At 42.5% G+C, this 14,672-nt stretch overlaps 1 protein-coding gene across 2 annotated transcripts in view; it reads left to right on the top strand.

The window, feature by feature from the left end:
* The first annotated feature begins 1,356 nt into the window (after nt 1–1,356).
* The window catches only part of macrod1 (mono-ADP ribosylhydrolase 1), a 150,135-nt gene continuing 136,819 nt past the window's right edge, over nt 1,357–14,672 (top strand). For both annotated transcript variants that reach the window (XM_061725573.1, XM_061725572.1), the window contains exons 1-3: nt 1,357–1,873; nt 3,264–3,362; nt 10,121–10,228. In XM_061725573.1, the coding sequence (XP_061581557.1) occupies nt 1,453–1,873; nt 3,264–3,362; nt 10,121–10,228 (628 nt within the window). In that variant the 5' untranslated portion in view covers nt 1,357–1,452. The remainder of the gene's footprint in view (nt 1,874–3,263; nt 3,363–10,120; nt 10,229–14,672) is intronic.

Genomic DNA, 14,672 nt, shown 5'->3' on the forward strand with positions numbered 1-14,672 from the left:
GGTTTGACTGACAAACTCTGTGAGTGATATCTATTGGCCAAACCATATAGATAAGCTCAAATACAAATAACATTTTGTGGATTGAATCATTTAAGGGTGTGGGATACAAGGCCTAGACTTTAATACTCCTTTAATACTCCATTGTACAAAGTAAACTTATTTTTTTTCTAATCAGGAAAATAAAAAAATTCATTTGTTTAACTTAATTGAATAATGCTTTCTATGATTTTTTATCATATACCAAAGTTTATGGGGTCACATTATATTTAGGGAAAAAAATTTTTATACACTAAATTAAAGTTGCTTGACGCCTGTGCCAGAAATGCCGCTAGAGGGCGATCAAAAACCTCGTTTACACGACACAACAATGACTACTTCAGGGGCAAACATCTTTTCGAAACCTTCAATAGCAACTACTTTTACAAAAGACAGTCAGTTCATTTCAAAGGATTGGCTTTCACTTTGCTTTGTAATAATACGTGTATATGCTCCAATAGCCACAAAAAAACTGTGCAGGTCATCGAAAACTTTCTGTTTATTTATTTTGTATTCACTTTCTTGCTCGCTCATGCAAATTCCAACAGTAGTGAAGTAGACAGAGTGGTCCTTGGCTGACTTCGGCCAGCCCATATCACTGAACTCACTCGAGGTCTGATCTGCCGCGTTCCATTTGTCCTCGGAAGTGGGGATTTCCCAGTTCCCAGTCGGAATTTTCAACTGGAACGCCCCTCGAAGTGGGATTTCCCACTGGGAAAGTGGGAGAGTCTTCACCACCCCCGAGTTCACATTCCAAGATGGCTGCCCCGGTTGTAAACAGTAGAAGAGAGCTCTGTAAAAATCCGTAGCACTTCATTCTAGTTTTGGTCACACTAAATCAGTCGTATACAAGTATTGTTCGGCATATATATGCTGCTATAGTGTAATTTAAATTTTTCATGTGGTATATGCGAACTACAAACTTGTTTACCTACTTTGTAACTGGAACGCTGATAACTCGGCTGTGACGTCATTCCCAGTTCCGAGGTAAATGGAACGCAGCATATGTGTGAATTTTAAAATAGAGCAACAGCGGTCACGTGTTTTTTTCAGTTGCTATACCTATTTATGGTTGAATGTCACCACTGGATACCGTACAGTACGAAACATTTTTTTTTAATGCCACTCATTTTAGCGACAATCAGCAAGCAACCCCGACCACATGGTATATTCCACACGCCGACTTCCCAAACAAAAATGGTATATAAAAAGTGAAGGCTGATTTATGGTCCCGCGTTACACCAACGCAGAGCCTACGCCGTAGTGTACGCAGCGACGCGCAACTTACGCCGTAGGCTACGGCGTAAGCTTTGCGTAGATTTAACGCGGAACCATAATTCAGGCTTGAGGGCTGTGCTTTTAGGTCCCTGTTGAAAGCGAAACTTAAAAACTACTCCGTGGTCATACTTTCCCTCAATGGCACTGCATTTATCAGCTCGGGCGTCTCATATCGGAGCCCTGCCACGCGTCTCTGTGCGCGGCGTGGGCTCCGACTTCCAGGGAGCAGGTGTCAAATTCAAGCATGTTTTAATGGGGAGCCCCCAGCTGGGCGCAAAGCCAGCAACAAGTCCCGCTCGCAGCCATGTTCATGCTGCCTTCCAAGCTGACAGGTTGTCAAAAAGTGCAACAGTAGCAGCAGCACTCGGGAGGTCCAGCCAGGCTAGCGGTCCGCTCTTCCCCCGGGGAAGGAGAGGCTGGTTGGGCCAGTTCGCGCTGGGCGCCGCCCTCGGAGCCGGTACGGTCGCTCTGGTCCAGTCCCTCCGGACCGGAGCCCTCACCGCCATGGCCCTGAAAGTTAACCTGGACTCTGCTGGGGGAGACTGGAAGGAGATCAAGGGTGAGAGCGTTCAGCCCAGGGTGGGAGGGATTCATTTATACTTTAGAGTCATTAAACTGGTGACTACTGGGAAAAAAAGTTAAAGGGGACCTATTATGGTATCTAATACCTATTTTAAACAGATCTTGAATGTCTTAAAAACAAGCTTTTGATTGTTTTTGCTAAGTAAATTAGAAATTCAGCCTCTAAACCATGTCTTTATCACCCCAGTCTCTAACCTCATTATCTATGCAGGATTCTGAGTGGGCGGGGCTATGATAATGAGGCATGTGCTGATTGGCTGCCTGAATGACGCGATACACTGCTACGAAAAAATGGCGGAAGCTCCGGCCGGCAAAGTTGTTGTGGGTGTGGTTTCACGCATCGGAGGCCAATCTATGTAAGGCCACGTTTACACATAGCCGGGTAGGCTATTTACAAAAAAAGGATATTTCCCCCTCAACGTTTTGAAAAATATCCTCGTTTACACGAACCCGCATAAATATGCTGTTAAGGGTGCTATGAGCATCCAAACCTGCAGGGGGCAGTGTAACGAGAAGCGTAAAGTCATGCTAGCCAATCAGAATCCTGGAAAAAAACGTCAACAAATGATACGTGTGAAGCCTGAATAATATGGTTCCGCGTTAAATCGACGGCGTAGCCTAAGTACGGTGCGCGTCGCTGCGTACCCTACGCCGTAGGCTCTGCGTTGGTGTAACGCGGAACCATAAATCAGCCTTGACTGCCAGTTTCTTCCAAGACGGAACGAGAGTCTTTCGTTTCGAGTGACAGAGAAGTGGAGTTACTTTTAAGTGTGACTTTAGAATATAAAACAGGTAAAATACAAGAAAATATTGACGGTGGCCAAACAAATTGTAAACACAGGTCGCACAAATGATGCTGGTGACACTTCTGTTGCATAATGTGACGTTCTGAAGCCTAAATCTCCGTTTCCCTCCGTTTACAAGCAAACGTGAAAACTAAGTTTTTGAAAATCTCCACTTTGGCCGGAGTTTTCAGAAATGATCGTTTTTGGTGACTTTGAGCTTCGTTTTCGTGTAAACGAACGGCCAAAACGCATGAAAACGCCACCGTTTTTGCGCCGTGTAAACGGGGCCTAGATCGCTCCCGTCGTTACGTAACGAAAGGGAGCAGAATCTGAACGGCTCGTAGAAGCCACATCACACTGGATGGCTCATCCGGGCGGCTGTACAGACACTGCAGAATTTGGTTGCTTTCCTCCTTCTCTGAGTTGGCAGGCTGAGGGGAGACCACTTTATATATGTTAAAGCAAGAGAAAACGTGTTTTTCATAATAGGTCCCCTTTAAGTATTTACCATCTAGAAATGTATAAATCTTTCTTTGCATCTAGATATCAAATCACTTCAAACTTTTTACATTTGTGTCCCAGACTTCTTGCTGTCTCTGGCTGTTAAGGACAAGCGTCCCTACTACCGGACCTCAGACTCAGTGCCGCTGGATGACATCCCAGCGTGGACTCCCACTGCAGGTGAAACACCACATGGGTCACTGTCCATTTCACTAAGGGTTGACTGGTAATAATAATAATAATAATAATAATAATAATACATTTTATTTATATAGCGCTTTTCAGGGCACTCAAAGACGCTTTACATTAAAACAAAACACATAATACAAATTACAATACACAGGACAGTACATAAGGACACAACATGACACAGGACATTAATCACACATTAAAAGCTGCTCTGTAAAGGTGAGTTTTGAGATGGGATTTGAATGCTGGGAGGTCTGTACAGTCACGGATGTTTTTGGGGAGGGAGTTCCAGAGGGTGGTAGAGATTTAGTTATTTATTTGGTGGTAGCGGTGGTCAGAGATTTCTAAAAGTCCGAAATACTTTCATCAGTTTTATTAAGTAACTGTATGGCAAACAAAGCCATGAAAATGCAATAAAATGAAATTATTTTAACTTAGTATCTAGGTATATCCTGTTCAAAGCAGCAAACATAAAGTAAATGAGCATGCTGTTGTGGAAAAACCTGCCAAACTTCTTTAACATGTTCTTTCCTACTAGGTGAATAACTGGACTGAAAACTTAGTGTCTAAAGCTTGAGTTATGGTTCTGCGTCAAAACGACGCAGTGCCTACGGCGTGTGCTACGCGTCGACGCAGACCACACGGCGTCACTGACGCCGTCACTGATGTGCACCTCCCGAAAATTGTAACTACGCGTCGAGGCGACGCAGACAGAGAGAGCTGTGATTGGTTTGCTCGGAAGCAACGCATTTCCGGTTTCCGGTTTGAAGCAGTCGTGAACTTTCAGCGCGCTTTTATTCGTGTATGTGTGATTTTTTTTTTTTTTTTTTTTTGCACAATAGTTGTCCTTATCTCTTTGATTCACTGTGACCGGAAAAAGTCAGATACACCATTCAGGAAAAGATCGCGAATTAGCGGTCACAGGGGGTACTGCACCGCGGCAAAATGGAGTGATTGAGAAGTCCGAAGGGTTCACGACGGCGTCACGGTGACGGCGTGTGCTCTGCGTTGGTTTGACGCAGAACCATAATTCAAGCTTAAGGGTGCTTTCACACCTGTCCCGTTTGGAGCAGTTGTTCCGAAACAGGGAGCGTTTCCCCCTAAAGATCGGTTCGTTTGGTATATATGAACACAGCAATCGTGCTCGGATGCGGGACAAAACAAGCGAGCTGAGATTGCCTAGGAGAGGTGGTCTCGGCTCGCTTCCATTCCAGACTTGGAGCGGTTCGTTTGTAGTGAGAACATAATCGACACAGCAACCGACACAACTCACTCATAACTGTGGTTCAACCTTTGTTTTTCCAGGGGTACGGAAGAGGAAACTCTTTCCACGTTCATTTCTGACCAATGAGAGAACAGTTGGTTCACGCATGGCATTTGTTAATAGATTTGAACTGCTACAGACGGTTGCCTTGTGAACACAAATGCCACTAACGAAACAACTGTATCGATTTAGCCCCTGAATCGGAACAAAACAAACGGGCCACATGTCTGAAAGCACCCTAAGTTACCAAGAATAAGACTTCAGAGGTGATCCAGATTTCAGTACATTTAATTAAGCAATTGCATGCAAAAGGGTCAGAACATAGATTAGGGATCTCAACGCAGAATGACAATGGACAAAAGAAGCATACTGATTTTGAAGCATAGAAGATGATTCATTCTAGTAGACAAAGCACTGTTAAGATTCTCACCGTTAATCTTCGTTTGGGCAGAGTACTAGTCTGCAAGTTTAGTCGGCCGAGCCTATATTTTGCTGCTCTCAGCAGTTTGGATTTCATCAAGTATGAGAAATACTTTTTTTCCCATCATACATGCAGATGGACTGTGCTCTTTACAGAAGATGCAATCTACAGTAAAAGAGACCAGTGACTGCAACTTGGTGATCGGGAGAGTGTAGCCAAAGGGTATAAGAGTCTGTTGTAGGTAGTATGAAAGATGACTGGTGGTACAAAAGAGGAAAAGAGCAAAGGAGGAGCAATAAATGAGGTTGTGGATGTTGAACATAATCTGGGTGGTAGTGCTTTCTATTATTTTACCTCTTTTTCTTATTTTATTTCATTTTATTTGTTATTTATGTTTTAATTGTGTCTTGCTGCTTTTAATGTTGATGTAAAGTTCTTTGAATTACCTTGTGTTGAATTGTGCTATATAAATAAACTTGTCTTGCCTTGCCTAGTGAAGAACTGTCAAATGAGAGGACAACAGTACATGTTATGGAGGAAGGCAGAAAGGTGCTTGCTGTATCATTTGGACAGAGGAAGGAAAATAAGGACACTTAGGATAGAATAAGGAGGTTCAGGAGAGTATAAGTAGGAGAAGGAAATGTGGTGTAGCGAGAAAGATGGAGAAAAGCAGATGGTTAAGAGTACAAGGAGATGCAATTTAAGGAGAAGAGTGAGGTGGCAAGGCCAAACAGGAAGCTTATGATGAGTTGTGTAAGAGGCTGAACACTAAGGAGGGATGAAAAGGATTTGTGGCAATGGGAGAGACAGAGAGACTGAGATAGGAGGGCTGTGTGGCAGGTTGGGGTGACTGATTAAGTATATGGAAATGGTCTTAAAATGAGGAGAGTGTGAGAGCTAGATAGAGTACTTTGGTGATTTTACGAATGAAGAAAATGAGAATGAGAGAAGGGCTAAAAGGGCAGCAACCTGTGGACCTTGAAGCACAAAATACTTACGGTTAAAGTGAAAGCAGATTTGAGGGGAATTAAGAGTGGTAGAGAAGTCGATCGTGACCACATACCTGTACCAGTAGAGTTATGGAAGTGTCTTGTAAAATTGGGAATGTACAACTTAACTAGATTGTTCAACAACATCTTGGAGGGTGAAAATATACATACAGATTGGAGTAAAAGTGTAGTAGTACTGATTTTCAAGAACAAGGGTAATGATCAGAACTGTAGCAACTACAGAGGTATAAAGCAGATGAGCCACAAAGTGATCTCGGAAAGAGTATTGGAAGCTAGGTGGAAAAAAAAGTGGTTCTAACTTTTTTTGACCATGTACAGCTGAGTGTTGTGTAGAAATAGTAATTTACATTATGGTCATTAATAAGCTGGCCCAGAGACATCATGTAAATAGGAAACAGATGAGGAGCAAGGACTGACCCCTGTGGTACACCATAACTGAACTGAGCGCCCCCTCAGTGGTAAAAGCATTGGCACTGTGGTCAACAGCATTAAAAGCAACATTAAAATCTAATAGAATCAAAATTGAACAATCACTTCTGTCTGCACTTGGCAGGAGATCATTGGTCACATTACCAAGGACTGTCTTTGTGCTAAGGAATGCTCTAAAACCAGACGGAAAGCGCTTCAAAATAGTGTTTCCTTCATAATGGATATCCACTGTGCAGAGATCACTTTCTCCAAAGTTTTAGATGGAGAGAAGAGTTTATTCTAAATTGTTATCTTTATCTTATCTCATCTTATTTTTAGGGCCTGAGCACTTACAGTGCGAAGGCCCTATTGTATCTGTAGGAATTTTCCTTCTTTCTTCTTTTTTTCTTCTTTTTCCGACGAAATGAGGGCCTTTTTGCCCCCCTAAACGTGCTCCAAAAGTCACCAAATTTTGCACGCAAGCCAGGCCTGGCGAAAAATTTGATATTTAATGGTTTGCATTAATGGGCGTGGCCTCATGGCTCAACAGCACCCCCTAGAAAACTTTATGCCTCAAGCCCCACAATACGGTTTGACGTACATGTACGAAAATCAGTACCCACCTGTATCATGTCGCAACTTTAAGAAGTCTCTTGGCGCCATGGCCGAAGCCGAACAGGAAGTCGGCCATTTTCAATCAATCGTGTAATTTTGGCGAAGTCTATGCCATTCCTTCCGCAGTTAATGCGGCCCGAACCGTAACGTGCACCCAGGTGTGTTATACATCAAAATGTGCGTCTCCATCCTGCGACGACGCACATTACTTTTCTCAGTCAAAAGCGTTACCGTGGCAACGATAGATTCCAAAAAGCGCCTACTTTCTGCCATAACTTTTGAATGTTTTGACATAAATACTCGTGGGTGGTGTCATCTCACTCTGTATTGAGTACTTGACCTTCATTGGCATGAATTAGCCCCGCCCCTTCTTCTGATTGGTCGATATGTGATAGTTCCTATTTTCCGCAATAACTTTTGAATGGTTTGACATAAAGACTCGTGGGTGGTGTCATCGCACATGGTTTAGAGTCCTTAACCTTCATTGGTGTAAATTGGCTCTGCCCCTTCTTCTGATTGGTCGATATTTCATAGTTCCTATTTTCTGCCATAACTTTTGAATTGTTTGACATAGAGAGTCATGGATGGTGTCATTTCTGATATGCTTATGATGATAAGTTGAGTTCTATGTGAACAGCACATACTCTTTTTATAGTATTATTGACCTAGGAATGTGGGGGGAACCTGGGGGTGGGCTGTGGCCATGAGTGCGAGGGCCCGTTCATCGCTGCTTGCAGCATTAATTTTGCCTTTATTATTGTTTTCTTCTTCATTTTACGTTCTTCTTACTTTGCATTATTTTAGTTTCCTTCGTGTGTTCTCTTATTATACTTTCCAGGTTGTGTTATTTTCTTTTTCTTTTTTTTCTATATATCTCATTTTGTCCTGTCTTGGTAAAGAGAATTCAATTCAAAATACTTTATTCATCCCTGAAGGGAAATTAAGTAATTTAACTTGAAGACATGTCACATCCCAGATCTAGGTGTAAGCATTATGGCCTTTTTTGTTGTGAATTAGATTATGGGATCAATAACACTTTCAACTCCATTTTCTGAAGTTCCTGAATGAGACATTACAACTGAAATAAAAACAGCCCAGAAAGAGTGTGAGAGAGAGGGAGAGAGAGTGGGTTGGGGAGTGGGTATAAGAGGCTGCTGGGAAATTCACACCAGGGCGGCCAGATGATTTATTTGGAATTACTACTTTTGTTTTTTTTTCTGCATTACTGGTTGCTCCTTTGGCGTGTATCCACCCAAGAAATGGTTTTTATTTCACAGCATAGAGTTTGTCTGAGGACACTTAACCTCAGCAGTCAGGTACACTTTTTAAGTCTTAATCATCTTAATCTACTTTTGCTACACAAAATAAAGGCAAAAGATAAAATCAAGGCTAGTAATCAACACCATTTTACCTGGAAGCTAATGGTTGTAATGGCTTATCAACCACACTTAAGGCTTGTCACTTGAAAGTTTAGTTGGAAGATTGTATTTTTCTCCTCGATAGTGGTTCAGAGATAATTAACTTTCCTCCAAAAACAGTTTGGTCCTAATTCTGTTGCTGAAAGCCAAAAACAAAATCACCACCCGAGTGTGTTTAAGATACACAATCTCATTTAGTGAACATTTTAATGAAAAAAAAAAAAAATGCAGTTGGGTGGAAGTAGCGTCGAGTTGTTGATGAAGGAAACAGCTATCAATCTTTATACAAACAACTTTTCATGACTTTTGTCTGGTGCTTTTCACAACTTGTCCTGATGTCTTACATTTCACTGAATATTCAATAGTAAATAATATATTTTTTGACAGTTACCTTTATCAGACAATTGAGACTGAGGGGAAAATATCATAATGCTGCCTTCAGACACTCAGTGTGCTGTGTATCTGATCTTATTGCTTTTCCTCTTCTTATTGTGTTCCGTCTTTGTCACTTATAAAGTAAAATTACTCTGACTTCTGCTTGTGTCGTCTGAAGTGAATTTCAAAGTGTCAGATGCGTCCTGTTCAGGTCTAACATCTGTTTTAACAAATGGAATCTGGTTTCACACTGAAGATTCCATATGATGTAACAGAGAAGCAGTTTTAGTGACATCACAGCTGCTTGTGTTCTATACAGGGGAAAAGAGTAAAATGCAAACATTGTCTCTGTCCTTGAAATGTTCCATGCTCCCCTTGGTTGTAGACAAATGCTGTAAAGATACTGGTGGCAGGTTGTAAAAAAGCTCCATCGTGCCTAAAAGCGGCAGCCTAGTATTTAGCTCATCAAATGATATAATCCTGGATTCTGTTTTTGGTTACTGGCTTGAGGGATAGTAAAAGGAGAGATTAGTCTCTTCAGGCAATCCCCAGAGACCATTTAACGGGGAAGCTGTGGGATCCGGGCAGCACTCACAAAAACATTTGTGGTTATTACCGTATTTTCCGCACTATAAGGCGCATCTAAAAGCCTTTAATTTTCTCAAAAAAACGGCAGTGCGCCTTATAATGCAGTGCGCCTTATATATGATCATTACGGTAATCTTTACAGTGAATACACGAGAAGTTGTATTGACCACCATTGAAATTTGATGGCTAGTTTTTACACAGAAAGGGGGCTGGGACATTGCACAAAGTACTCAAAGGTGTTGTTCTTTTCGCTCTTTCATTTACTCACACATATATTGCTTTGTAAGTAATTCTGCGGCGTTGTTCAAAGCTCAGATGTTGATGGTGTTGTAGACAGATTTAAAATGATCAGAAACAACTCCTTTTTGCTCAAGTCTGTTGATCTACTTTGCGATGTCATTTGTTGTTGTGTTGTTGTTAAATATTTGTTGGGGCATCTGTGTATCAGTTTGAAGAGTAGATCTTCCTCTGAACGTAAGGTTGGGGGTTTGAACCTCATCTGCATCATATGATAAAGTGTCTTTGGGTGCTGAACCCCACATTGTGCCCCCAAAATGCTCATTGTGTGATGATTGTAGAAACAAAGCGCTCCTGTATATAAACTGCATAGATACGGTTAAAAAGGGAACTGTATTTGCATGTTTCATCAGGTGGTGTTGAGAAAGGTCGCTACAAGAGGAGTGAAAAGCTGGACCAGAAGATTTCTGTCTACAGTGGCGACATCACCAAGCTGGAGATAGATGCTATTGTCAATGCAGGTACGTGTATCTTTGTGTGTGTGTGTGTGTGTGTGTTTGTCCATGTCTTATTGTTGGGTAAGTGTGTGAGTTGAGTCATCTAGCATCGTTAACAGTTATTTATTTGGTCACATGATAATAAAGAAAGTTAAAAAAACAAAATAAAACTTTTGCTTAATGTCACATTTCTGCAAGACAAGAGAGAACTGAGCTGGGAAAGAAATGCGTGCACATTAATTTCATATTTTACGTAAGGAGGAGCTGACCACAGGGAAAGAACACAAAGGTTTGTGTTTTTAAAAGCTTTGAACAGCTTCTAATCTGTTTGTGCATTGATGTGCAAATTTGTTCCCACAAATATAGCAGAAAGCACCTGTAAGGACCGTTTTTGCTTTGAAGATGAGTGTTATGTTTCCTCAATATGCAGGAGGAAAGACTAAAAGCTTTATCATGGCTGATGTACCCTGAATCTTTCTTTGAATTGAAGTCCTTGCAGGTCACATCAATAAGAGAATAATAATGATACGCATTTAAGAATCACAGCAAGCAGGAAGTGGCTGCCAGGAAACTTTAAATGTAGATAAACAAAATCAAGTGTAGCATTTTACGTGAATTTTTTAAATAATTACTAAAGATGAAAAGATTGAACCTTTTAAAGCATAGCCAAATCACGAAATCAGCTTATCTGTTACTGTTAACAATTGATAATTCTTCTTGGTGCCCCATGAGATGTTGGTGCAACAAGAAAAAGGCTCAAACTTAATGGCATGGAAATAGTGCATTTATAGTTTTGATAGTTTCCATGAAAATGAGCAAAACACCTGATCAGATTTTCTAAGATGGGAGGAGAAGGCTCCTCCCATGTGAAGAGTTGAGAGTGAGCTATATGAAGAAGAAACTTTGCACTTACTTGTTGAAATCGACACAAGGAAAAAACTATGAAGAGATGTTATCTATGAAGATGTCAGTGCTGGTCACGAGTTATAATTGTCATAAATTATTAAGTTATAAATCTAAATCTGAAACAGTTAGTCTCATCTGGAAGCTGAAAGTTGTCTGACAAGTCTCTGAATTTGATAGCGCAGCACTTTTCTCCTGATGGATTGTTCAGAAACACTTGATTTCAAAGTCGTTGGAGGAATATCACTGTGTTTTAAAATATGAGAAACAAAAAAAGCAGACAGCTTTCCAAAGCTAATGAAACCAGAATCCTCTCAGAAAACTTGGATTTAATTAAAATTTTTTATCTGAACATGCTGTGTTAATTTACTTTCATTATTTCTTTCTGTAACATATTTATTTTACTTAATGGGAAATTAATATTTCTTAAGTAAATAAGTGTAAGGTGACTTCAAGGAAAAAAGTGCTGAAGCTGACTGCAGTGATCAAGACTATCCCCGAAAAATCCCAATTGTAGCTTTCCCATCTTTGCTATTTAATCTGGGAAGATTGCATCTGTTCACATCTGGAACCTTCTGCATGTTCTGTATGAATTTACTGGCCAATGCAGTGCAGTGAAATATTATTATTTTAATCAGTTGTTAAGTTGATTATTAATTTCCAAAATGTTACATTTATCACAACCATAAAATGACATCACAAGTGAGAGGTTACTGATGCAATTGCCTTGTTTTGTCTCAACCTTAACATATTTCACTTTGAATAATATAAATCAAAGAAAAGGCAGCAAGTGACCTAAGAGATCCAGAATCTGGAGTCATAAAGAACAAAATCTGGGAAAAAAATATGGAATTGTCATTCAGGTTTTTTTTTTACAAATCCTAATTTGTGACAGCTGAATGGATCTAAAAAGACTTTAATTATGATTTAATTAAGTGGCATTCTCTTCCGATCATATTGAGAAAAAAATTGAATCACATTTTGACTTTTACAAGTGTAAATATGCCATTAGTCTGTGTGATTAAAGACGCTAATAATCGTTTGCACCTGGCCGATTGAGGGGAAACATGACCCCAGCTAGTGAACTGTCGGTTGAGATAATGGAAAGGCGGTTCAGCGTGAAGTATGACAAATGATGTTGCTTATTTACATTCAGCTGTATCTAAAATTTAAAGCAAGAACAAAAAAAATTATCAGCGTTTTAGCGAGGAGGCGTACATGTGGATGTTCCAGTGCCTGGATTCAAACTTAAAGCAGTTTGTCTGAATAATAGAAAACTGACAACAAACGAAATGAAAAGCAAATGATCAGACACAGGAGTCAGTACGTCGTATAAATAAAGTATAAATTTGCACTTACACTTATGTTGGATCGAAGAGCGACAGTCATGGTCTGCAGAAGATTGGGCTAAAGGTGATAAAAGGGAATCTTGCACTTTCTGTGGACACGGAGGTGATGCCAGACTTTTTCTTGATTCTTTCTGGTCAAATTAAACATTTAAAGATCAATCTTCAAATTTAAAAAAGCTAATTTCCAGAGTTAGTTTTGAAATACGGTTTCATGTCCGGTAGATGAGCAGGAGATGATGGCTATTAACTCTGAAATAATTGCATAGCTCATAGGTGTACAATATGTTTAAATTTTGGATACCTTTCTCATTCCATCAAGGGAAACTCGGTTTGGTTTCGAAAAAGTCCCTTTTAAGGATTATAATCCATTTTGCCACGGAGAAAAGAGCATAATCAGGAAAGATGCATAAACTCAGACACCTGTAATATTTGTGTCGAAATTGGGGGACAGAAAGGAAATGGAGTTCATGACGAGGCTCCATCTGGTAAAGCAGATCTGTCAAATGCTACAGTATGGTAGAAAGTTGGAACTTGATCAATCATCACTCACTCACTCATCTTCTCCCGCTTATCCGTTACCGGGTCGCGGGGGCAGCAGCCTCAGCAGGGATGCCCAGACTTCCCTCACCCCAGACACCTCCTCCAGCTCTTCCGGGGGGAGTCCGAGGCGTTCCCAGGCCAGCCGAGAGACATAGTCTCTCCAGCGTGTCCTGGGTCTTCCCCGGGGTCTCCTCCCGGTGGGACATGCCTGGAACACCTCCCTAGGGAGGCGTCCAGGAGGCATCCGGTACAGATGCCCAAGCCACCTCAGCTGACTCCTCTCAATGTGGAGGAGCAGCGGCTCGACTCCGAGCTCCTCCCGGGTGACCGAACTCCTCACCCTATCTCTAAGGGAGCGTCCAGCCACCCTGCGGAGGAAACTCATCTCGGCCGCTTGTATCCGCGATCTTGTCCTTTCGGTCACTACCCAAAGTTCATGACCATAGGTGAGGGTAGGGGCGTAGATTGACCGGTAAATCGAGAGCTTCGCCTTTCGACTCAGCTCCCTCTTTACCACGACGGTCCAGTACATCGACCGCATTACTGCGGACGCTGCACCGATCCGTCTGTCAATCTCACGCTCCATTGTTCCCTCACTCGTGAACAAGATCCCGAGATACTTGAACTCCTCCACCTGAGGCAGGACTTCTCCACCCACCCGGAGAAGGCATGCCACCCTTTTCCGGTCGAGAACCATGGCCTCGGTCTTGGAGGTGCTGATTCTCATCCCTGCCGCGTCGCACTCGGCCGCAAACCGCCCCAGCACATGCTGGAGGTCCCGGTCTGATGAAGCCAACAGGACAACATCATCTGCAAAAAGCAGAGATGAAATCCTGAGGTTCCCAAACCGGATCCCCTCCGGCCCCTGGCTGCGCCTAGAAATCCTGTCCATAAAAATTATGAACAGGACCGGTGACAAAGGGCAGCCCTGCCGGAGTCCAACATGCACCGGGAACAAGTCTGACTTACTGCCGGCAATGCGAACCAGACTCCTGCTTCGATCATACAGAGACCGGACAGCCCTTAGTAGAGGGCCCCGGACTCCATACTCACTCAGCACCCCCCACAGAATGGCACGAGGGACACGGTCAAATGCCTTCTCCAGATCCACAAAACACATGTAGACTGGTTGGGCAAATTCCCATGAACCCTCGAGCACCCTGCGGAGGGTATAGAGCTGGTCCAGTGTTCCACGACCCGGACGAAAACCGCATTGTTCCTCCTGAATCCGAGGTTCGACTATCGGCCGTAATCTCCTCTCCAGTACCCTGGCGTAGACTTTCCCCGGGAGGCTGAGAAGTGTGATCCCCCTGTAGTTGGAACACACTCTCCGGTCCCCCTTTTTAAACAGAGGGACCACCACCCCGGTTTGCCACCCCAGCGGTACTGTCCCCTTCCTCCATGCAATGTCGCAGAGGCGTGTCAGCCAAGACAGCCCTACGACATCCAGAGACTTGAGGTACTCAGGGCGAATCTCATCCACCCCCGGTGCCCGGCCACCGAGGAGCTTACGAACCACCTCGGTGACCTCGGCTTGGGTGATGGATGAGCACGCCTCCGAGCCCCAACCCTCTGCTTCCTCAGTGGAAGGCATGTCAGTCGGGTTAAGGAGATCCTCAAAGTATTCCTTCCACCGTCCGACAATGTCCCCAGTCGAGGTCAACAGCTCCCCACCA

The sequence above is a fragment of the Cololabis saira genome, chromosome 7 (genome assembly GCF_033807715.1).
Source record: "Cololabis saira isolate AMF1-May2022 chromosome 7, fColSai1.1, whole genome shotgun sequence".
NCBI classification, from domain to species: domain Eukaryota; kingdom Metazoa; phylum Chordata; class Actinopteri; order Beloniformes; family Belonidae; genus Cololabis; species Cololabis saira.